Source organism: Perissodus microlepis, chromosome 13 (genome assembly GCF_051167445.1).
Source record: "Perissodus microlepis isolate ML-2025 ecotype Zambia chromosome 13, ASM5116744v1, whole genome shotgun sequence".
NCBI classification, from domain to species: domain Eukaryota; kingdom Metazoa; phylum Chordata; class Actinopteri; order Cichliformes; family Cichlidae; genus Perissodus; species Perissodus microlepis.
Window position 1 is genome coordinate 32,669,758 of NC_140473.1, and position 25,625 is coordinate 32,695,382.

Here is a 25,625-nt window from a genome sequence, read left to right on the forward strand (position 1 = left end):
AGTTGGAGCGCAGAGCAGCGGAGGAAGCCCGAAGTTCGGCTGTGATTGTTTCACTTTCCGCTGAAAATATCTGAAGAAAGTTCTCCGGACGGCCGCGTCAGATGATCCGCTTTTACCCTGAAAAGGAGCGCTAACAGCGGGACCCTCCGGTGAGCTTGGCGGTGTTGGTTGATTAGCCGGCTAACCCCGCTACTAACTTAGCTTAGCCTAGCCGTCTCGGGGCTCCGGCGCTGCCGCAGACCCTTGCCCACCTCCCGCTACACCCTTCAGTGAACACGGACATCCGCCTGACATGGGTCCACCTGGCTGGGGACCTCCACCTCCTGGGGGCTGGGGCCCTCCACCGCCTGGTGGATGGCCTCCGCCGCCCGATGACTGGGACCTGATAGGCCCTCCGCCGCCCGGAGGATGGGGTCCGAGAGGACCTCCGCCGCCTGGAGGATGGGGGCCGAGAGGGCCGCCTCCTCATGATGCATGGGGCCCCAGAGGACCGCCGCCCCCGGACTGGGATCCAAGGGGACCGCTGCCTCCGGACTGGGATCCAAGGGGACCGCCACCTCCGGACTGGGGTCCAAGAGGACCGCCACTCCCAGACTGGCACGGCCGAGGACCCCCACCCCCTGACTGGGATCCACGGGGACCTCCTCCCCCTGGCTGGGGACCGGAGGACTGGGACTGGGACCGTCGTGCTGATTACTGGAGACCCCTACACCCAGAGGCTGACTGGAGGGGACCCGACCGGCCTCTCCCTCCGCCAGGATGGGGTCATCCTGGCTGGGATCCGGAGGGTCCCCCTGAACCATGGGGCCCCGAGCCCATCCCTCCTGCACCCATACCCCCTGTCGCCCCCCCTGTGGTTCCCACTGTGCCCCCCCCCGTGGTCCCAGCTGGGATTCCCCCTGTGCCTACGGTTGGGATGCCTCCCCCGGACCCCGCAGCCTTTGTACCCCCAAGCTGCATGCCTCCCTTTGGATACCCACCAGCCTACCCTCCGCCCGGCTGGACAGGAGAGGTGAGAGCTCAGCAGAGTCCACACGAACACTGCCTCAGTCACAGATATCGATCACCGATTATTGATTATTGTGTGTTAGCTGTGATAAAAGCGCAGTTTATGTCAGAATAAGTGAATGTTTGTTTGTCTGGTTTCAGCCTGTGGTGGAAGAGCCCATGCCCAACCCTCCGCCTGACCAGCCCGAGTGGGTGAGTCCTGATCCCCGAGGACAGAGCCGTGCTCTAACCTGCAGCTGTGTGACAGATGTTGGTGATACAGTGATGGCTGTTGAACCTTCGCCAGATGTTCCTGGCTCGTTGTCTCAGAGCGTGTCACAAACTGCAGAACACTTTGAAAATATTCAGATGTCACTAAAATGTAAAAGTGTACAGGATGTGACTGAGGCTGTTACTGAACGCGCTCAGTAAAGACTCCTGCTGGTTTCTTTTTTTTCTTTGTTAGATCAAAGCTCTGATTTCAGCTCCAGCTGCGGAGTCAACATCATCTGAGGCTAAAAAGCCTGCTGAGGACCCGGCTGTGGCCAAAAAAATGCCTGCTGCTGAGCCCGCCGCCGCTGCTCCCACCGCCCCCACCCCTCCTGCCCCGACACCTAAACCTGAGGTCAGCACAATCAGTAAAGCTCTGGGGCTGCTGGGAAAACGCACATTTGAAAAGTAAGTACAGTTGGCAAAAATCACTCCCACCAGACTCCATTCACATAAACTCTAATTTTACCTCAGAGCATTGGAGCTGCTGCTGAACAGCTGCCTCCGCCTGTGAGCTGGCGGCTGTGTTTGTGTGACTCACACAGGTACTGCACTCTTTAAAGGGACAGTTCACCTAAAATCAAAAGCAGACTGCGGCCAGCTCGGTGGTGAAGACGTCCGTCTTCTCTCAGTATAGCAGAACTAACCCTGCTCACGTGGCGTTGCTCAGACTACCAACAAATATATCAAATGTATTCTATTTATTTATTTAATAAATGATTTATTTATGCTGACACCTGTGGGGCATCTGTAGAACCAGCAGGCAGCACAGTTATGTGTGAGACGCATCAGCTGAGTTGAAGCTTTCATTTCAGTTTAGAACTGAAAGTTCCCACGTGGAACGCCGGCTCGTGGGAGCAGTGAGCGGTGTGTTTGTGGAATTCACAGATTCAGTCACGTCAGTGTGGAGGTCGGCTCGTTTCAGCAGCTTTGATCTCTGTACCGACGCGGGCACCGTCCCCCCTCCCTTTAACACCTGTGCTGTAAATGTGACATCACTTCCTGTAGCTGCTGTTTAAACTGCTCTCTGTCTGCAGGCCTCCTCCGGGCAGGTCCACAGGGATCATCTCCTTCATCGGGGTGAGAATTCCGTCTGACCCTCACCTGTTTACCCGCTCACCTGTTTACCCGCTCACCTGTTTGAATCTTTGTCGTTTTCTGTGTTTGACCTGCAGCCAACGTTCGGTTACATCATGCGTGAAGACCTGGAGAAGTTCAACTTCAGCTTCGACGCCTTCTTTGGAAATCCTAAAGCCATGACGGCCGGGGTCAGAGTTCACTTCACTGCCTGCAAGGAGAAGGTGAGGCGCCGGCTCGCTGCCTGTTAGTCGCTCGACGTGGATGAGTTCTCTCTGTAAACCTGGTCTTCTGTCACTTCCTGTTTCTGAGCAGAACAGCTCGATAGCGACCGACGTGAAGGTGGCGCCGGGCGGGACTGAGAACCTGGACCCTGAGATCTACGAGGCCGTTGTCTGTCAGCCAATCATGGAGCCTCAGGTGAGTTCGAGAAACCGCGCTGCTTTGTTTTATACATTTAGTTATTGCATTATTGAAAGCTTTTTCCTCACCTCTGGGCTGGACGCATTGTTTCTGACGGAGACCTGGATTCGCCCTGGGGAGTCGCTCTCCTTCTCTGAGCTACTCCCTCCTGACTGTCTTTTTTAGTTCACCCAGACCTAGGGCTGCTCAATTAATCGAATTTTAATCATGATTACGATCTGGGCTTTCAACGATCATTAAAAATGACCGAGCCGATTATTAGCCCCTCCCTCGTGCTTTACTCTTGCGCTGCTCCGTGTGGCAAATCGAGCGCACCTCTCTGCATTTCTAACACGTGTCACAACAATTAAGAGCAGCGGTCCTCAACCTTTTTTGCGCCACGGACCGGTTTATGCCCGACAATATTTTCACGGACCGGCCTTTAAGGTGTCGCGGATAAATACAACAAAATAAAACTGGTACCGGTACCCAAAAAAAGAAGATTTATTCATAACACACGTGAAAAGACCCAGGAAAACAGAGTAAACGATAAAAACGATAACAAAATAACGCTGAAAACCGATAAAAGCCCTGAAAACTATACATTTCACACCTGAGCCTCAACTCTCGCGGCCCGATACCAAACGACTCACGGACCGGTCCGAGGCCCGGGGGTTGGGGACCGCTGATTAAGAGGACCCGAGGGAAGCTCGGAAAGCTAAGCAGAAGTTATTTGGAGAGGAGAGCGACTGCCGTTGGTTGAAAAGAGGTAAAAAAACTTCAGTGGTGTGGAAACATTATGGGTTGGCGGAGTCAGACGTGGATCAAGTAGACACAGTGTGTAAACTTTGCTACGGTGTCGTAGCTGCACCACAGAGCAACACTGCAAAGTTCACTAAACACAGATGTTTACATTTTTCATTTATTTTTTATATTGCAAACATTTGCACTGTTATCAGTATTTGCACTATTTTATATTATTTTTTGACAATCTTTAAAGTCATTATTCAACACATTATTGTTAAATAAATATCGTCAAATAATCGAGATCTCAATTTCAGTGAAAATAATTGTGATGATCATTTTTGCCAAAATCGAGCAGCCCTACTCAGACCCACTGGTAAAGGTGGAGGTCTAGCCTCGGTTATTAAACATAAAGTGCGGCATCTGCCCTCCCCTACCTACCCCAGTTTTGAAGTTCAACTTTTGGAGCTGGCTGCCCCCCCGACAAAAATACTTTTATTGCTGACTTTGCTGATCTTTTAGGATCTGTCTTCTTAAGCTATGGCTGTGCTCTTATTATTGGTGATTTTAATATTCATGTCTGCTGCAAGGATGATGCGCTAGCCAAGGATTTTCTCGCTCTTATTGACTCTTTTAGCCTGTTTCTGTGGGTAAATGAACCTACCCATTATAAAGGCCATACTCTTGATTTGGTTCTTTCGTGTGGCCTGGATGTTTGTATTAAGAACATTGACATACTGGGATTTCGGACCATTTCCCAGTTATGTTTGAAGTTGACCTATGCAAATCAAAGCTACACTATGACGGCCCCCGACGCCTGGTGCGTATAATCAACCCCGATACCGTGGCTAACTTCTCTGCGGCCTTTGCTGACTCTGCAGAAACTGTAATTGACTGTTCTGTATCTCTTACGACTGTGATTATGCTAATTCTCTGATATCTACATGCTCTCATATCCTTGAGGCTGTTGCCCCTGTTAAGGTGAAACGTCCCAGAACTCACTCTCAAATTTGGCTAAATGACAGTACACATGCCTTATGTCGTGCTTTTCGCCAAGCCGAGAGGGGATGGAAGAAAGACAGGCTCCAAGTTTCCTTTGACATACTACGTATGAGCCACTCAGAATTTCAAAATGGCACTAAAATGGCTAAACCAGCTTTTCTATCGGACATTATTGCTACCAGTACTCACAACCGCCAAATGTTATTTAAAATCTTTAATTCAGTGGTAAATCCTTGTCTCGAGGTGCTTTGGGCATCCCCCCCAACTCTCTGTGAACAATTTTTAAATGACTTCACAGATAAAATTAGATCTTTAAAAGCCTTACACCCCATAGTGAGGAGCCCTGCCCCTACCTCAGGATGCCCATCGACTTTTCATCAGTTTGAGCTGGTGTCACATCCCACTCTTAAGCGTATAAGCGATCAACTGAGAAATACTGACTCTGTTCGTGATATCCTCCCATCTCGCTTTGTCAAGGATGGTTTTGATGTAATTGGGCCCAGTGTCCTATCCGTAATGAATTCATCACTGTCCTCCGGCTGCATCCCGACAGTCTTTAAACATGCGGTAGTACAACCTGTTCTAAAAAAAAGTAATCTTGATCATAACGACCTTGCAAATTACAGGCCTCCGATTCCATCTATTCATTTAAATCTCAGTTAAAAACGTACCTGTTTGACCGAGTGTTTTCAGTTAGTTAGTGCACATCAACTATATTTTACCCTTATGTTATTTATCTTCTACTAATGTTCCGCTGTATAAATACTCCCATCTTATATTTATGAATACCCTGTAATTTTATCTTCTAAACTATGCTCTAATGTTTTATTTCTTATTTTGTCGGTACTTTTGGGGGGTTTTGTACTCTTATAGCCTTTTATCTTATATCTTATGTTTTAACCTTGTTGTGAAGCACTTTGGTGTAGCTTCGGTTTTAAATGTGCTATATAAATAAAGTTGTATTGTATTGTGAAGGACCCAAACTGCCAAATTCAGCATTAAATACATTTTGATACATACATGAAATTAACAGTCAGTTAAATGTTTTTGTTTTTCATATATATACAAGGTTTGTACACACCTCTTCATTTAATAGTTTTTCTTTATTTTTACTACTTTCTACTTTGTAGATTCTCACTGAAGCGTCAGATGTATGAAGCAGTTTATTTGGACTCATGTAAAATAAATAAATAAATACATTTTTATTTATATAGCACCTTTCAAGACAGAATCACAAAGTGCTGCACATAAGATTACAAGTCATAAAAAGATTTAAAAAGAGAAAATAAAACAGGCAAAAAATTAACCAAAAGCAGTTTTAAAAAGGTGAGTTTTGAGTTGTTAAAAACAGCTACTGAGTCCACAGTTCTTAATGTTTGGGGGAGAGAGTTCCACAGTCTCGGGGCCACAGTGGCAAAAGCTCTGTCACCCTCAGTCCTCCTCTTAGTATTTTTTTATAGCAAGTAAGCCCTGATCAGATGACCTCAAAGACCTGCTGGGGACATCGGGCTGTAGCAGATCAAAGATGTAGGCAGGTGCCAGTCCGTGCACAGCTCTGTAGGTCAAGACCAGGATCTTAAAATCAACTCTAAATTTAACAGGAAGCCAGTGTAACTGAGATAACAACGGTGTCACATGTGAGCACTTGCAGGATTTTGTCAAAAGCCTAGCTGCAGCGTTTTGCACAACCTGCAGACGATCCAGAGAACCTTTGCTTAGACACATAAACAGCGAATTACAATAATCCAAGCGTGACGAAATAAATGCATGTATAGCAATCTCCAGTTCAGAGCGAGATAAAACCGGGCTTAGCTTAGCCACATTTCTCAAATGATAAAAACAAGACCGAACCAGAGATTTCACATGCCCATCCAATGTGAGACTCGAGTCAAAGGTGACACTAAATTCCTGATAGAGGATTTAACATAGAGTGAGAGAGGACCAAGGGCTTTCACTATCTGCGATAGAAACCTATCAGGGGCGCATACGAGGACTTCGGTTTTCCCCTCGTTGAGTTGGAGGAAATTTGCAGCCATCCAACGTTTGATCAAATCTAAGCAATCATTCAGACGCTGAAGCTTAGATAAATCCTCAGGCATAAAAGAAACGTACAACTGAATGTCATCAGCATAACAGTGATAAGAAATGTCCTCAACAGAGCCCATTATATGCTGGAGGGGGAGAAGATAAATTAAAAACAATAAAGGCCCCAAAACTGACCCTTGAGGGACACCATAAGTAAGGGAGGTAGAGGATGACCTAAAATCGGAGACCGCCACAGAAAAGGATCGGTGATGGAGATAAGAGGAGAACCACTCTAATGCAGTTCCAGATACACCAACCCATTTTTTCAGCCTTTCAATGAGGATGTGATGGTCAACTGTGTCGAAAGCTGATGTGAGGTCCAACATGAGTAGAACAGAGCATTTTCCTGCATCATTATTCATCAAGATATCACTTGAGACCCTAAGAAGAGCTGTCTCCGTGGAGTGAAATCGACGAAAACCGGACTGAAACTTATCGTAAGTGCCATGTTTGTCCAGAGCTGCCATAAGCTGCTTAGCCACAACCTTTTCTAGAAGCTTAGCGATTAACGGTAACTTAGAGATAGGTCTGTAGCTGCTCCAAAGAGAGGGGTCAAGCTGAGGTTTTTTTAAAAGTGGGAGAATAGCAGCGTTTTTAAAATAAACCGGAACTGTACCAGATGCCAGTGAAGAGTTGATTAAAGTGAGCACACATGGGCCAATAGACTGGAAGACATTTTTGAATAGAATAGGAGGATGCTTTCACTGAATTCACTAATGTCACTAGCTCAGGTAGTGAAACCGGAGAGAAAGTATCCAAGATAATGGGCCGAGATGGGGTAGAGATCGAGATAACAGGTGCTGAGTGTGTAAAACTCATTCTCACGTTATGAATTTTTGCAAGCAGAAAAGAGAGAAAATTTTCACAGTCCTCGTTAGAAAAAATAGGGGCCGCAGGCAGAGCAGGAGTAACAATGTCACTAATGGTGTTGAATAGCACCTTAGGATTGCCTCTGCTCTTTGTAACCAAGTGTGAGAAATGGGCAGCCCTCGCATCTCTGATCGCATTATTAAAAGAAGCTAAAAGGTCCTTAAGATAGAGGAGGTGAACATTTAGATGAGTTTTCCTCCACCTGCGCTCCGCTTTACGACAATCACGTTTTAGACAACGAATACTGTCATTTAGCCAAGGAGGAGATTTAGAGGCAGAAACACTCCTCGTCTTAACCGGACAGATTTCATCTAAAATAGAAAGGCAATAATTATTAGCAAAGAAGAAACTGATAAATCTGTTTTATGTTTTAGATTCCTCAAAGTTAGCTGCCCTTTGCTTTGCTGCAAACCCTCGGCCTTCTCTCAGTGAGCTTCATTATGTGTTTATTAAGATCCCTGTTAGCTTCTTCAAAAGCAGAGGTTCGCAGCGCAGAGGTGGAGCTGTCCAAAGCAAAACGCAAATCGTTTGTAAAAACAGAAAATAAAAGTGGCCCCAGGCTACGGCCCTGAGGAACACCACAACTGAGAGTGCGAGTGTCAGAGTCACTCGCATTAAACGATACAGTAAACAACTCTTAACCCATTCAACAGCAGACTTTTCAAAACCATAACAATTTAATGTATCCAATAAGATTTCATGATCGAGTTGAATCAAACGCTCAGCTCTAACGACTATCTGGGGCGATCGTGGCTCAAGAGTTGGGAGTTCGTCTTGTAATCGGAAGGTTCGAGCCCCGGCTTGGACAGTCTCGGTCGTCGTGTCCTTGGGCGAGACGCTTCACCCGTTGCCTACTGGTGGTGGTCAGAGGGCCCGGTGGCGCCAGTGTTCGGCAGCCTCGCCTCTGTCAGTGCGCCCCAGGGTGGCTGTGGCTACACTGTAGCTGCCATCACCAGTGTGTGAATGTGTGTGTGAATGGGTGGATGACTGGATGTAGTGTAAAGTGCTTTGGTAAAGTAAAGCGCTATACAAATACAGACCATTTACCATCTCTGATCATCTGTTCTCTGTGAGGCCGCAGTTCTACAGTGTTCACTGATGTGTTCATCGACTGTTCTTCTATCATCTACTCAGAGCGAGTGAAACACTTTTGGCTCCTCTGTAAGAAGCTATTCCACCCAGAGGACAGACTGACGTTATCACATCAGCTGCTGTTTGTAATGACCTCAGGTTATCAGCACCTGATGGGTTCTGTCTCATTAATTTTAAGACGTTCAGTTATATTCATACCAGCTCTGTCTGCATGATTTATTTCTGTGGATCCATCCCTTTTCTTAGACTACAAACTTAAAATAAACACACAGATATCAGCGGGTGTAGTCAGGAAGGATCTGTCTACGTATACAGTGATGCACTGATTTAGCTCTCCTGCCCAAACCTCAGTTAGGATTTTACCTCATTAATCTTTTTTTGTAATAACGTCTTTTGTTGGATTTATTTAATTTACTAACATAATTTCTTAATATTCTGTATCTGTTAAATTGAGAGTGTGTCCAAGGAGCCGCAGGCCTCAGTTTGTCTGTGATTGGCCAATCAAACTATTGAACATCTCTAAGACTTTCTCTGGTCCTTAAATAACATCCTCGGCCAGTCAACATCTTTAACAACACTGAAAGTGTTTAAAAATCCTTCTACAGTCATTTTCTGTCCCAGTTTAATGACTTTTCATGCTTATTGAAAGTTGAGATGACTGAAAGCTGCAGGGACTGAGCCTGCTTTTCAACATAGATCTGCTGCATCAGTGAAAATTAAACCAGTGCATGTAGCCACCTTAGTACCATTAGATTTACAAGAAACTCTTCATTTGTTTTTTATTTCAGTTTGAATTTTCTGATTTATTCATCTGTCAAAATTAAAAAGCTAAAGGAGAAAAGAAGCGTCGTAATAAGTTGTGTGGTTAATTTTGTCAGTTTGTGTTTGGTGTGTTTGTCTTCATGTTCTCATTTATCACATTTCTGTTGTGTTTTTTGTTTATTCGGTTCAGCTGCGTTTAGTTTATTCAGATTCAGTTTTTATTCAGTAAGACCAGAAAACTGTAACAAAGAGATTAAATGTAATGATTAAATGTTTTAGCTCCTTTTTAAAGCTTTTTCATGTCTTTGTTTCTACTTCCTCTCCTCCACGTTTCCACGTGCCGTTGCCGTGCAGCCCGGCGAGCGTCAGTACCCAGGTCAGGTGTACGTGACCATCGGGCCCGTGAGGAGGAACCTGCCTTTCGACAGGAAGGACAGCACGGTGACGCTGCTGAAGAACGACCAGGTGCTCATCAACCTGCTGACCGACATCATCACAGAGAAGACCAGAGCCACCAACATCAAGCCCAAAATCCCGGCGACCTTCAGCCACACCAAGGAGATCAGAGAGAAGGTCAGGCTAATCCTCGCCTGCTGGCGGTGCTCGTGCGGTGAAACCTTTCCGCTGTCTATCCTCAAACGAGAAATGTCTGATTGCTCACGTTCTCGAATCGGCTTCTCTGTCTGATGGTTTTACTCTTTCCGCTCATCTGCGGGCGGCAGGGCGTCATCGTCAGCCTGAAGGAGACAGAAGGCGTCATCAAGAGGCAGGACGACACGGAGCTCGCCTTTGAAACCAAAGAGAACTTCAGCGATGTCGAGTTCACGCAGGAGGACATCAACGAGGAGGTGGAGTTTACCGTCATCCAGGTGAGGCTGTTAGCTGAGAGTGGCCGTCGGCGCCATTGACCGGACTGTTTCAAACATTTCTCTGCTCTTACCGTCAGCTGAGAGCGGGAAAACGAGCCGTCAGGATCCAGCGGGTGAAGGAGCCCCTCCTCCTGGCCCTTTGCACCGCCACTGCTACCGCCGGCGGGGACGAGGAGGATAAGACAGAAAACGACGCCAGCAAAGACTGCTTCACCAAGCCAATCAGAACCAGGACCAAGCAGGAGATCGGACCCAACATGGTGCTGGACACGGAGCTGTACGAGGGCATCGTCAGCCAGACTATCATCGAACCCAAGGTGACCCTGAACTCAAACTTTAACCGTTTTAAAATGAGATGAGACAAACGGGAAACCAAGGAGATGGTAACTAATGTTTTATTGTTATTGACCAGCAGATGTCACTAATTGACTTCAAACAGTGTTAAATGAAAATTATTAACATCTTCAAATCGGCACTCGGCAACATCCAATCAGAGTCCCAGAATCTCACTGTGGAGCCAAACTCTTGCTCCGCCCCCTCAGACAGTCTGTTAGTACAGTGACCTCATTAAAACGGCTCCAACAGCACAAACACGCCCCACAGGTCCAGTTCAGGTGAAGCATCCACCTGTCAGTCAAACAGGCCACGCCCCTAATCATGCAAAACTGTAAGACTTAATTTAAACAGGTGAGAAACGGTTGTTACACAGGAGAAGTAAGCAGACTTTAAGCCAGGCCGTTAACATGTTTATTTAATAAGCTCCTCTCCCACGCCTCCAGTCCGGCATGCCTGGTTACCCGGGCCAGGTCCACGCCAACATCGGCACCGTCAGGACCAACGTGACCTTCGACGATCGAGACTGCGGCGTCACGCTTCTGAAGAACGACCACGTGCTGATCAACCTGCTGATCGACACAGTGACGAGGAAGAGGAGAGCGGCCAACATCAAACCCAAAGTCCCGTTCACCTTCAAATACACCAAAGAGGAGCGAGAGCTGGTAACGCAGCACGCACACTGATGACCCGCCTCCTCCGTTCTGCTTCTGGTCTCTCAAGAGCCGCTGTCTTTCAGGGCATCATCACCTCGCTGGGGCCAGAGGTCGGCATCCTAAAGTCAGAGAAGCACGGCGAGCTTCCCTTTGACGTTTGCGAGAACTTCAGCGATACAGAGTTCAACGGTGACGACGTCCAGAAAGAGGTGGAGTTCACGACCATCCAGGTAAGTGCGCAAACCAAACGGGAGCGAGCTGCAGAGAGGGGGCGGGTTTGATCCATCGTTTTGTCTCCACAGGTGAAATCGAACACAAGGGCCATCAGGCTGAGGAGGACGAAGAAGATCGAGGACCCGATCCTATACGAGCAGAAGAAACGGGATGAAGAGGAGAGGAAGAAAGAGGAGGAAGAAAGGAAGAAGAGGAAGGAGGAAAAGAGCAAGAAGAGAGAGGAGGAGGAGGAGTGTGAGAGGGAGCTGGAGCGGAAGAAGAAGGAGGAGGTGGCTGCAGCACTGGCAGCTGCCAAAGACAAGGTGAGGAAAGAGTTGCTCGGGGTTGTTAGAGGCGCTGAGTTCAGGCTGCGACGTCACATTTCGCAGCTCTTTTATAGCAAAGTCTCACAAGAGTCTCTGGATCTTTTAGAAACCCACAACAGCCAACAGGGGGCGCCCCACGCCACCAGCTCAATAATAATATCATTAGCGTTGCAAAGTGGGCGGGTCCTGAGCGTTCAAGCCACTAATGGTTATTGAATGAAATCAGGGAGTCATGACTCACCATTCAGAGCTTCTTATTGTCATTTTATTTTGTCATAAAAGTGCATTAAACTGTTTGTTTTTGTTTTTTTGACTGTGTCCGTTTATCTTCACAAAAACATCACGAGCCACAAATATAAAACTCTGAGCTGTTTCTGAACGCTCGCTGTCCTCCTGACATTCTGCAGTGGACGCCGCTCGGCTTCACAATGAGAGACCCCGACACGCTGGACGACATCAGCAAGGAGCGATTTGAAGGCACCATCCTCAAATCAATTCCCAGACACCCTCCCAAGACAATAAAGAAGGAGCTCGAGGAGAAAGAGGAGGCGACTGAGGAGGAGCAAGGAGCTGCCAATGCTGGACAGGTACAACTTCAAAAGCTCTGTGGAAACTGCAATTTCCCTGAAAAACGAAAAGAAAACACCCAGTTTGTTTTCTTTCAGGTGCAAATAAAAGTGGAGAAAATGGAGGAGGGAGAGAAGGGAGAGGTGCAGGGAGGACAGGAGGTAACGCTGGAGCTGAAGAAGGAGAAGACGTATGAGGAGGTAACGAAGGAAAAGCCTCCTGTAGCTGAAGTCAAAACCAAATCGGACGTAGAGGTGGGCCGGCTGGTGATGACCATCGACGGCCAACAGAAACAGCTGACCTTTGGCCCCAAAGACCTCCTGACCACTGCCACCATGCTCGATGGTGACAAGGTGAGGATGCTGGACTTTCTTCTTCTATGTTTCAGACCAGTCGCGTTTATTTGCGAAATAAACGCAAATAAGGTCTCAGTGTTCAGCATCTACAGAACGTTTGCTTCTTTTGAACCTGATCCTGAACTGTGTCTCGCCTGCACAGGTCCGCTTTAACATCGCAACCCATCGGGAGACCAAAGAGGAGCGGGCGACTTGCGTGGAAATTCTCCACGACTCCTTTGAAGAATCTACTGAACAGCGTCAGCACGTAAGACTTGACGTCCGGTTACTCCCAGCCTCAGAGTCAAAAACAGAACAAGGCCTCAGTTTGGTTCTTAGGGTCTGAGTCCAGGTCTCTGCTGCTTTTCCAACCAGGGCATCGTGATCGAGTTCTTGGAGGACTCCGGGCTCATCAAGTGCACTCAGAACCCCCAGCTCTACTTCCACATGTCCGAGGTGATCGAGAAGAAGAAGCTGGAGTTGAACGAGAAGGTTGAGTTTAGCATTGTCCTGGTGAGTCCCCTTGCTGGGTTCTCGGGGTGGAGGGAAAGGTTACCGGATGTCAGGTAAACTCTAGAGGAGGGTCCAAACATTTCTAAATGGAACTACCACAAGGTGATCTGTGGAGGTCACACAAGAAGCACACGAACTGCTCTTACTGAAAAATAGTTGGCTGCCTTTCCGGTGAATCCCTCATCTCACGGACAGACTCCGCCTCCAGCTGGTCCAGGCTCTTCCTGGAAAGCCTCCGTGGTGTGCCGAGTAGAACGAGGACTACTAGCTTCAGAGGAGGTGGAGTTTATCCAACCAGTGGATCAGGGATCCACTTGAGAGGCAGCTAAATGATATTCCGGAACAACTCGTCAAACTGCTGGCAGAGAAACAAGACAGGAAGTGCTGAGGCTTTCTGGTTGGTAGCAACCGAACTTTTAAAATGAAATGAGGGGAGCGTCTTCAAGAACATCTTGTTTTCATCTGTTTAGTCCAGTCTCGGAGTTTTCCTCTGCAGACCTCTCTGTTTTTTCTCTTGATGTTGGTGTTAGATTTAACGCTTCAAGCTTAAACGTGAGGAAATCACGCGTTTGGACGCGCCTGGTGACATGTCCGATTAAAATGATGTTTGTCATTTCTTTCAAGCATGAAACAGCAGACGGGGGAGTCCAGGCCATCAGGATAAAACGTTACACAGAGAGCGTTTTCCTCCCAGTGAGGAAACTTGGTGGTGTCGGTGCAAACAAAGGAAAGGTGAGGATGACCTGATTTATGTTTACATTAGTCCAGTGTGGAGGTGCATGGTGAGCAAACTCTCACTAGTTCTGTTGGTAATTTATGCCATCATTTTTATGGAGTCTTCCAAACTTTCCTTCAAACTGTAAGAAATCTTTTGCGAAGAATGCAAAATCGTCATCATTCTAATGAATTTGTCATAACTTTTTTGGCAGATGACCATCAAGCTGACAAAAGCTACCGAAGAGTAAGTTATACATTCAAAATGTTACCACTCTTCATGTAAATACATTTGGCTGTGAATAAATGCCATATTTCTTTTTGTATCTCGGAAAAGTTGTAAAACTTATTAAGAACAACCTCCCCGTAACTTCCTCAGGAAGGAAAAACCAGAGGCAGAGAAGCTGAAGGCAGTGGTGAAAAATCTCAGAGCACAGGACAGTAAGACTAACAAGAAGGATTACAGCGCCACAAGGCGTAGATACAGCAGGAGTCAGAGCAGGAGTCGGAGTAGAAGTCCCTCCAGAGACCAGTTTGGACGTATCAAAAAGAAACGCAGCACCAGCGTCGACCGTGAACACCGGAGCAGCAGGCACAGGCGAAGCCGAGAGAGATTACACAAGCGCACCCGAAGCCGCTCCAAGAGCAGGAGCAGGAGTCGCAGCCGGAGCAAGAGCTCCAGCAGGAGCCGAAGCAGGAGCAGGGAGAGGAGCAAAGACCGGGCCAGCAAGAGAAGGAGTAAAACAAACAGAGACCATGAAGAAAGTCACAAGAGGAGGAGGGAACTGAGCCCTCCTCCTAGGCGAGGTGGAATTGTGGATGACGAGCTGGCGAGGAAGAAGCGGGAACTGGAGGAGCTGAATGAAATGATCGCCTACAAAAAGTCGCTGGTGGACATTGACCCAAGAGGACTGGAACCTGGACAGAGGACCTGCATTGACTACGACCACGGTAGGATCGCCGTTCCCCTCGCCGAGTACAAACCGGTCCGTTCCATCTTAAAGAAACGACCAGATGGACCAGAATATCTCCACCGTCCTCCTTACGACGATGTTTATTATGACCGCCCATATAGTGCTTACCAAGACAGGTGCTACAGTGACTCCTACGGGGACCCGTATGCCACTCGGCCATACGCAGATCAGTATGGTGACCGTCCATACAGTGACCGCTCTTATGAAAGTCACCTCTATAGTGAATCTCCCTATGGTGGCCCGCCATCTACCAGCCGCCGCTACACTGATCGATACGATGTTTATGATGAACCCTACGATGATCGCTACTATGACCCGGCGTATGTGGACCGACCTTACGATCCATATCCCCCAGCCAAACGAAGCCACTCTCCAGAACCTCATGGCCTCTCGCCCCCTTCTCACGCTGGCAAAGCTCACACAGCTTCGACTCACCCGCCTTTGTCCCATAGTGCTGCCACATCCTCATGCCAGACCTCATTCAGACCCCCTTCGCCCATAGACTCACCTCCTAGAAGCCCCTCTCCCAAACTAAAGGAGAAGAAGTCACGCTTGTCTCCTCCAACTGAGAAACCACCCCTGGACCGTTTCCTTGATATGCTTAACCGAAAGGTGGATGCTGAAAAGAATTTGGGACCAGTTCATGTTAATGATGACCTTCTGCCTCATGAGCGGGCTCTTCAGGATGGTAAGGGTTTCTCTCGAATTGTGGGGCTGGCTCAAGAGCCACCAAGCATTAGTCTAGCCCAAGAAGGGCAAAAGAGACCACCGAGCCCTAAACGTTCCTCTGTTGAGAAAACAAATGAGGATCCAAAGACAGAACCCTATGACAAGATCCAGAGTCTACTTCGTACTATTGGCTTGAAGCTGAGTACAGGAGAGGTCTCTAAACTAGCCAGCCAAGCCCAGGAGAAAGTCTTTAGCCCGAGATCTTCCACAGAGAGAGAGACTTCATCGGCTCCACGGGAAGAACTGCGGACAACCAGAACCGGTTCCCTGGAATCGGATCGCATCCATTCCCCCTCGCCTGTCAGATCCTCCAGTTTGGAGCCGCTCGGCAGACAGAAAACTAACGTGTCTGAATATGAAGATTTCCTGGACCAGCAAGAGTTAGAAGCATTTAAGAAGGCACAACAGCTACAGAGTCTTACCAAAACGATGGGGAGCACAGCCGCCACCACCACTCCTTCTCCAAAACCCCCTCCTGGGCCTCCACCTGCTCACTACCGACATCCAACACCACCATTCAACTGGCCACTTGGCGTCACCGCTGAGATTTTGCCAACGCAGACGTCCACATCCAGCATGGTCACTCAAACTCCTCCTGCAGCTGGTACACAATTCCAAACACTGGGACAACCTCCTGGACCTCCACCTGGACCCCCTCCACGGCGGCCAGGACAGCCTCCTCCGGGACCGCCTCCTGGACCTCCACCACGACGTCATCCTGGACAGCCTCCTTTCTCTCCACCCTCCAATCAATCAGTCTTGCCTTTTATTGAAGTGCCAGACACAGCACCTGCCCTTGGGATCACCAGTCCTACGCAACCTTTAACCACTACTGTGGTACTACCACCGTCATCAACACTGACATCTTCAAGTCCTGCAAGCACTGACCACTCTGCTATCTCTACAACAGTGGCGAGATGCCTGAAGGTCATTGAGACCGTGAAATCTCTAGCTGTTCAGTCACCAGCCAAACCAGTCAAATCTGTCCAGTTCAGTTTACCCACAGAGCCCCCATTAGTAGAGACAGAAGATGACATAAAGCTCAAGCAGAAGGAGAAGGTAGGGTTCAGCACTACTAGACTATCAGATATTTTACTGCACGAGAGATAAAATAAATGTACTGCAGAACGTCTGTTTTTTGATTGTTTCTTTCCTTAGATCGTATGTTTCCGGTAACTTGTGCACTTGAGAGTTAGAAACCCAGGAAATGTTAAAAGAATGATAAGATCAACTGCATCATGGTGGAAGTCTTGACACAGGGTATTTATATTTATGTTGCAGCTGGATTTGTACAACCAGAGACTTTTGGAAAAGAGAGAACAGGAGTTCAAGGAGATGCTAGCCCGTAAGAAGCAAGGGGAGACCAGTAAGGATGGCTTGCTGATCTCGTCAGGTATCAGAACCTCTGTTTTTACAATAAGATATTTCATCCTAACTAGAAACCTTTCACTTGCAGGTATTTGAATGACAAATATATTTTCCACTGAATACAATGTATATTATTTTCATGGTTTCTTTTTATTTCACTTGACAGGTACTTTGAGTATTCAAAAAACAAAAAAACAAAAGCAGGTTTTAGTGAGAAGCCCAGCCACGTGGTAAAACATTCAGAAGATAACATCAAGGAAGTATTGCTTTGCTTTCTCTGAAATTGAAAACATGTAACTACCCAAGCCTTGTTAGCCAGGTACGCCCTATTGGAGGGAGACCTATCTATTGCTAAGATACAGTCACGTCTCTTCACCTAGGTGGCCCTGCCATCTTATAGATTCCTACACAGTAGAGTCAGATATATATGTATATATGTATATATATGTGTATATGTATATGTATATATGTGTGTATATGTATATGTATATATGTGTATATGTATATATATGTATATATACCACCACAGCTTTGACACCATTAACTCCTCTAAAAGCATCATAGACATTGCAATGCTACAATTGTGTGTTCTTCTGCTCCCGTTTACTGAGTCTGGTGGTTCATCCAATGATCGAGAGAAGCCACCAGCTGCGATCTGAATTCCACAAAATAATGCGTTTGGTCTCTTCCATTGGAATATAGACTTTGTTTTGAGTGTAATTACACTGTATGACCAAACATTCAGTACCAGTCCAGAACCTGACAGTTTTTAGCATCAACCCACATTGATAACTAGACAGGTAGGCAGAGTGATCATGTTTTGGAAAGCTAGCACCATATTCAGCTTAGATTTACTTGCACTCAGTGGTCATTCATACCTACATGTAATTCAGAAGGTATATTCTTTTGCTAAATGGTATTTGCTGACTGCTTGTATGCTGGTTCTACCTCTGGGTCGTCCTAAATAAAGGTCTATAATAATTTTGGATGAAGGATCACATCTCCAATCCAAAGAGGGAATTCCAGGAGACGGTGAAGACAAATCCTGATTTGAGCCCCAAAGAGCCAGTAGATCCTGTGTCGGGCCTCTCAGCCTCAACACAGTACCAGATACTGAGAGGTGTACTGAAATTGTGACCACTGAGTGTAAACACTGAACAGCTAGTATAATATCCCATTTCTAAGCTTTGAATGGTTTTATGTTTTTCCTGATACCTGCTTTCATTTAATAAACTCAGTACGTTGATTCAGCTCACCAGGAGGAAGACCATGATAAAGACCATCCCAAAATTCATAGATTGACTCATTCCTATCTATATTTGGTTGGTTGCTCTGTCTTATCAAAATCTTGGGTAGCTACTATTCTTTTCTTTATTTAGTCTAAAATTCAAGGTTAAGTAGTCCAGGTCTCAGTCTTATCAGAACTGCCTAGATCCAAGATCTAGGGTTGTATCATAATGAGGGAGCGTCAGTTCAGGAATAAGTTCGGTGTACATGAATTAGTGTCGAACGAAAGTGGTCCAGCCCCGTACTCTGAGCCCCGTCTGCCCAAATGCATGCAATGCTAAGAGGTTGTCTAGAGCTGTCATTTTGTGTGTAGTTAGCCGTTATACAGCTAACGTTAGGTATATATCAGCCATCTATGCATGTTACTGATATATACTGTCCGAGATTAAGGATGTCAAAACGGACATTTGACTGAAGTGAGAAAATGTTTCCTGCAGATAGTGTTAGAAACTATGTCAGCTGTAGCTCATTAACAATGACAGTACCTTAAATACAGTAGAGCTCAGACTGTGTCCATTTTCGCATTGGAAGTATATTGGAAATGCTAAGCTACAGGTTCTTATGAACTCTGCTCTTTTAAGCCAAAATGTCTCGCGGTCACGAATGCTTTGCCATCTTTTAATGAGCGTTTGTTCCATCTTGAAACAGCTTCTTTTCTGATTGTTTTAAGCAGTAATTATAATTTGGGTGATTATTGCTAACAAGTCCACTTTTCTAGGCATTTAGTCTTTAGTTTTTACATAAATGTTTGCACAAGATTTTTTTTTGTGTTTGATTTGAAGTTCTTGAGTCCAGTCCTAATGAAATACTCAGGGTAAGTCAAGTTTGCTCATTTCCATTTGCATCGAACTGAAAAGTGTGCAGAAGAAGATCCAGGAGACTACTCGTAATCCGGGCACCAACAAGTAAAGCCTTCCTTATTCATTTACAGTAAAAGGAACTCGGGAATAGTTATTTTTATCCAGCCAGGTTTAATACTTAACTGGAAGAGCTCCTGAATCAGGAAAGCTTCCTTGAGAAGGTTGTTTAATTCCACCGCAGGTAAAAATGTTTGGTTATCTAATATTTTAGAACTAATTTGGTACCTAATGAGAGATAAGAGAGGTTACTCATTAAGGATGTGACTTTTGTTCCAGAGTAGACTTGTTTGGACTGCTAACTACATTATTTCACATCTGCTTGATTTCAATCTTAGATACAAGATTTTGTGTTTTATAGGCTTCTTTGAATGTCACAAAAGAGTAGCAAGTATGATGAAGAGCATTGTGTCCAGATAAATTTGTCCTTTTTCATTTGGAAAATTTACTCCAGGTATATAACGTCCATATTAATCTCATTAGATTACCCATCTTGTTACCATAGGCTTCATTACGCAGGTGTCATTAGCTTGAAGTGGACCTATTCTGCTAATTTCCAGCTCTGTATTTGTATCCTGTGACTAAGTCTTTATACTCGCCTGAAGAGCTCCTGCCTCTTGAAGGCCACCTTATATAAAAGCCACTTTCTCCTGATTGGCTGTCTCCTGAAAGAAGACAAAACATAAAGTGACGGTTCAGTCAGTTTTTGGATGACTTTTAGTTAGACTTATAACATTATGTGAAAGTTAGTCACATTTAATAAGAACATCAGTTATATATTCCGATATGGAGTAGCAGAATGGGTCCACTGCCCTCAGTACAAATATCGCTTCTGATCATAGAATACTTTTAAAACTTGTTTAAGGCAGCATAGCATTGTGTTTCAATTTAAGAGATCAATTTAAATCATCCTTTATATAAAATGTGCAAAGTTTTTGTTTTTGTTTTTTTGGGGGGGAGTTGTTTAACTTAATCACATGGTTGGGATTGTACCTGTTGGTCTGTGACACTGGCCTCAGCTAGAGATCACCGTTTCTTTGGTAGAGCATCAGTATCATGTAGCACAATCTGATACTCTTATGTTTGAATGTAAAATTAGATTTCAAGAGTTGTAAAACCAATATTTTAAGCCATCCAGCTTTTGTTATATGATAGGGACGTTTTACTTTTCTTGCTTGTCTTACCGGTAATACCAATGTTAGCTCAGAAAGCTAACGGAGAACTCCTTTTGAAGCTGGGACTGACGCACTGCTGATAATCCTGCCTGATGGTCGTATAGATATCTTTATCCGCACCTTTTGGGTTCTGTATTTATTTTCTGTGCCACAAACATGGCCGTGTCACAGGAAGTGGTTGAACTTCAAACCTTTGGACTTCCATCTTCCAAACGGCAGTAGGTCGTCTGTCACAGCTCACACTTTGACGCATTTACATCCAGTGTGACTCCACACACAACAGGTCTCATCTCTGCCTTTAAACATGTGCTCAGGTAACTTCTATTCACGTTGCAGACCTGTGAGCTTTCACAGGTTGGACTTCCAGTTTAGACCAGTTTGGTTTAGATGTCAGTGAAATAATGAGGTCCAATATGGAATTGGGAAATGGAAATGGAAATAAAATCTCTCAAATAATCCAACAACAGGGCACAATGTGAACAGAGGGTTATACTAGATAGGCCTACGCCTTGCACTTTCTAAAGATATGACCCACACTTAAATGACTCTTTCTTTGGATCCACCCCCTCACTAACTTCATCTTTGTAGTTTTAAGGTACTCTCAATGACTAAATCCCACACTCTAGTCAAGCTGTTAAATATCCACCAGTAGTTTCAGTAGTAATGATCAGATGTAAATGCGTGCCCCGATGATACAAAAAAAATGGGCCACTTTAAGGCCATTTTGAAGCCTTGGACACTGCCTGCAGATTCAGCCATTAGTGTTCCACGTGGAGAGCAGAAGAACTTCATACTGGCTGAAATGTGATCTCCAATAGAGATTTCAGCTTTGTTTAAACGTGTCACCATTGGTGGTTGGATTGTAAATGATAAAAAGTTTATGGAAAGAGAATTTTTCTCCCAGATATTGTTTCGGTTACCTGGCTATGACTGGACTGTGCTATAAGCCATGAAACACTGGCCGTCACCCCCAATGACAGTCAAGCGAGTGTAGTTGGGGTTCCACATTCCCATTCGTCCGCCCTCATTGGGCTTTTTTGAGCTTAAGCTCCATTTCCTTTCCCCACATGAAATATTGGTCTCTGAAGCAACCTCGGAGTAAAATGGCCTTAGAATGAAGCTGATAATGAGGTTAAGCAGTATAATTAGTGTTCTTTGTGCATCAGTATTATCTGTAAAAATGAAATGTTTAAGAAATGGGATGTTATTTGGGACTGAGTTATTAGCTAGGGATATAAAAGCTGCTACAGCAACGGTCGCAAACAGCTTTGCATACATTAGATTTTAAAGAGGTTTAAAATAAAAACACCGCAGATTTATTTAATGTCTTGATGGCGAAGGTAGGTAATCATTTTGGTCTCTTGATTAATCAGGCTGATAGTTTTGATTGCTGTAATATAGTCAAAAGTACATTTTTAAAATATAAACCTATCAATAAAGTCATGAGTCTGAACATGTAGATACTAATTTATCACAAACCTGTAAACGGTAGGTTTTCTTTTGGCTTAACACTTAACTTTCCTGAAATGGTAATTATCACTTCAGTAATTTATATAGTCACTGATGTATTGAGCTAGAAAGCTTCAGCAAATACGACAAAGAAAAGGTTTAATAATGCACCAAGTAAGCACAATGAAGCAAAATGGAACCTCATCTGCAAATGAAGTTGAGAGGGTGAATATTGCACAGATAATCCTATGTGATGTCACCTGTATTAAGGTTGCTTGTTTCACAAAGGTCGATGGACCTTTAAGTCATGTCCAAGCACTGCAAATCTCTTCTGGACATTTTAAAATTATAATTTTGCGCTAATTAAAGTTGACCTGATGCTTTGGTCTAAAAGAACTTTGTGAAACCAGCTTGAAGACGGAGTAGTCTTAGCTTTGGGATTTGATGCTAAATGTGATGTGGGTTCAGCTTGTGAAGATGTTCCATAAGGCTCTGGCACTTACAAGTATATCCTGTTGAAATTTCCAGGTAAACAAGTCAGCAGTGAGCCCAGGAACGTTTGGATCGTCGGTCATTCGCTGGTGTATTGGGCCGAGTCGCGTGCAAAGTCTCCAGAGGTAGGTATGCAGCTGGGCATGGACCCCGGCAAGGTGACCGTCTGGTGGAAGGGCACCCAGGGCATGACATGGTCTCAGCTGCTGCCGCAGCTCCACCAGCTGAAGGTCACCTGGCCCAACCCAGATGTCCTTATCCTGCACCTGGGGGGGAATGACCTGAGCACCGACAGCCCCACAGACCTGCTAGCCTCCGTCAAGAAGGACTTGACGTCTATGAGGAGCATCTTCCCACAGTGCGTCCTTGTGTGGTCCAATATCCTCCCTCGAAGGGTGTGGCGCCACTCAGTGGACAGCCACGAGGTCGATTTGGTCCGCACTACGGTAAATCGCCGGATCCAAAATATCATCTCAGAGTTGGGCGGCACCTCTCTGACCCACGATAACATCCGCTGTGGCGCAAACACAGGTCTTTACCGGGTCGATGGTGTCCACCTTTCCCAAAAGGGCATCGATGTTTTCAATTTGAACCTGCAGGACCTCCTGGAGAAGTGGGAGATGGAGGTGAACGCAGCCTCTGAGAAGAGCTGAGAGGTTTCACATTCATTTCTTTCTTTTTTTTTAGGTTTATTTCTGAGGATAGCTAGGCAGTTTTTCACCGACTCTGTAGCTGCACAGACCACCTCCTGACTAATAAAACTGTTTTAGCTTACTGTGTAGCATATCTCACATCTTATGGTAATAATAAATTCACTGTATTCATGAATGTCAGCTCATTTTCAGCCATTACAACTTAATGTTATGCAGCAGGTATGCAGAGACATTTTTCTCATGCATGGAGCTGTTAAACCTACATTTGATTTAAGCAAAAAGCATGTTCATGATTTAAACTGCTTTGTGTTTGTGTTCTGAAAATGAAATAAACACTGATTCAGTCTGGTCTTTGTGATAAATGTCTCGTCTAAAACGATGATCTGTGAATATGTGGGAGCTGTCAGAAGCTTCGGTGACATCTTCATCCGCAATATTATCAGAGTGGAGGATGGAGAAGAACCATTTTGTCATTAATAATTATTACTCATTGTACCCAATGTAGATGAAGGCCGGCATTCACATCTGGTCTTTGATAACTGAGACAGAAATGAAAGGATGCTGATTGTTTCAGTCAGAGAAGCATTAAAGAAACCTGAATCAGAGTATCTGTGTATCTGTCATATAAGTTACTGCTTTGTTCCAAGTGTAAAACAGCTTTTTTTCACCTGTTTTTGTTTTGTTTTCTCTTCAATGTCTTTGTTTAAAGGTCAAAGCTGCTCTGAATCAGGTGACTGTGGGCGGGACTTCCTGTGTGAACGGTTGTGGTTTCAGACAGTGAATTAAACAGAAATTAGTTGTTTTGTTTTGCTTTTTTAAAAAAGGTCCTTTCATCTGGGACGACCTCAGACCTTAAAACAATCAAATCTGTTTAAAAAGTTTTTTTTCATGTCATTGTGAGAATTTCAAGCTCAAAGGTCATAGGTCAGAGCAGTGTGACCCTCTGAAGGTGCTGCTGGGCTCCTGATGCATGTTTATTGATAGGTGACCGTAAGTAATGATCATTTATTGGTTAGTGCTTGTGGAGCAAGCTGTGCAACATTTAGGAGGAGGGGTCTCCTGTGGAGGTCGAATTCTACATAACACACCTGTGAAAACAGTAAGGTAGGTTAATGTGTGTGTGTTTCCTGTGCAGCCACAGAAGCTCTGAAAAGTGATCGCTTTCATTTAATGAACACACGTCTATCCTTTCATTTCAGCTTCCTGTTCATTCTGATCTATTCATATGTTAAGTTGGAAAGTGAGAGTTTGGTCTTTAAATGTTCCATTTAAGCAGTTTGTAACTGAAGATGGTCTCTTATCACCTGCTCAGGAAAGAGAACAAAGCCAAAAACATATTTATGCACATTGAGAGGTCACTGATACCCAAATAGTCCTTGTTAGAAAAATGAAGCTCAGAATGATTTGACGTTCTTAGGGGTTGTGTGTGTTGTGGGTTTGCAGCTTTCTGATGTCTCTGTGTTTGTAAGTTAATGACTGAGTTAAAAGAATGATACTGTGAGGTCAGGAAACTGGAGAGACGAAGATCTTCATCCCTGAAACTAGAAAGACTCGACTGAGCGCAGTAGATCCAAACTCTCCTTTTCTTAACATCTGAGACGACGGTCGTTAAACTCGTCCCCGCTGTGCGCAGAGTGAATGTGAAGGGACGGATCGATGACTCCGGTCAGAGTTTAGAGCTCTGATGTTTGAGTCGTAACGTTTCAGACGTGACAGACATGCAGTTTGTTCTGCACTCAAGCTTTCCTCTCGTGTGGTACCTGTCTGAGCCGACCAGGTGAGTTTCTGGTTTCTTTGCAGGTTTCGGCCAATAAAGACACTCTAGGTGAGTCGAGGACTCAGCAGGTGAACCGTTCTGAGCAGAAACTTTGGACGCTTGCGCTCATCCTCTCCTGTTTCTCCTGGTGGGATTCCTGCCTTCACCTGGATAGAAATGGAGAGGAGGGGACACTCAGAATGTCGCAGAAATCTTCAGGTCTAAGGATCTTCCACCTCCTGCAGACGTTTATATATATATATATATATACTCGAGTTCAACCGAAACGAGTTTTAGAAGAAAATAGATCTTCACTCTGCGACCCTCACAAAGGTGCCTAGAGCTCAGGTAAAATCAGAACCTGTTTGAAGGCCACGCGTTCCCACACAGATGCCTACCTGTGATGGATCAGGTGAGCGAAAACTACCTGCTGAGTCAGTATGCATCAGAGCATCCAATAGAAACAGCTGATCAGATGAGCCTTCGTGAAATTCAACATAAGTTTGAATATTTCATCAAACAGAACAGTGCCAAACTATTCTGAGATTTAAAGCTGAACAGCAGCTGGTATTCAGAGGCATGAGGAGGGATCTTTGGGAGGAGCATTTTAGGTTGATGAAAGCAGAGAGACGTGCCATGCTTTAAAGGACAACAAACTTAAAACAAAACTCAGGGGTACCACGAGGAGGGAGAAGTTCGTATGTGAAAGCATGCCCTGATGTTTTAACATGCAGGCAATGTGCACATCACCTGTTCCAGCTGTTACCCTCAGGCAGCCGGTGCAGGACAATTCAAGCCAAAACTGGCTGTTGCATTAATAAATATACTCGGGGATAAACCACTGTGAAAATGCAAACTCTTAACTCTACAATATTTTTCTAAGGACTAAATCACTGTGCAATAACCATATTTTCCCTTGTCCATTCTCATATACAGTCTTCTATATACTATATTTATTATTTATTTATTTATTATACTTTTTTTCTCTTGTCACTTGCACTGAATTTGTTTGGATACAGTTTCTGTTGTTCTTAAAGCACAATGACAATAAAGATTCTGACTCTTTAA

The 25,625-nt window shown here is 45.2% G+C and overlaps 1 protein-coding gene across 2 annotated transcripts; it reads left to right on the top strand.

The window, feature by feature from the left end:
• Positions 1–23,149, top strand: LOC146375472 (uncharacterized). 2 transcript variants are annotated; one of them, XM_084948285.1, is made up of 21 exons: positions 1–1,012; positions 1,150–1,200; positions 1,454–1,665; positions 2,295–2,337; positions 2,433–2,558; positions 2,650–2,754; positions 9,646–9,864; positions 10,014–10,160; positions 10,238–10,477; positions 10,940–11,158; positions 11,233–11,379; positions 11,452–11,685; positions 12,096–12,275; positions 12,354–12,608; positions 12,754–12,858; positions 12,966–13,103; positions 13,728–13,835; positions 14,033–14,064; positions 14,197–16,579; positions 16,802–16,913; positions 22,185–23,149. In XM_084948285.1, the coding sequence occupies exons 1-21, from the start codon at positions 293–295 to the stop codon at positions 22,799–22,801; spliced, it is 6,393 nt and encodes a 2,130-aa protein (XP_084804411.1). In that variant the 5' UTR covers positions 1–292; the 3' UTR covers positions 22,802–23,149. The 2 variants fall into 2 exon arrangements, with proteins under 2 accessions (XP_084804411.1, XP_084804412.1); XM_084948286.1 differs by lacking the exon at positions 22,185–23,149 and adding an exon at positions 17,055–21,560.
• The last annotated feature ends 2,476 nt before the right edge of the window (positions 23,150–25,625 follow it).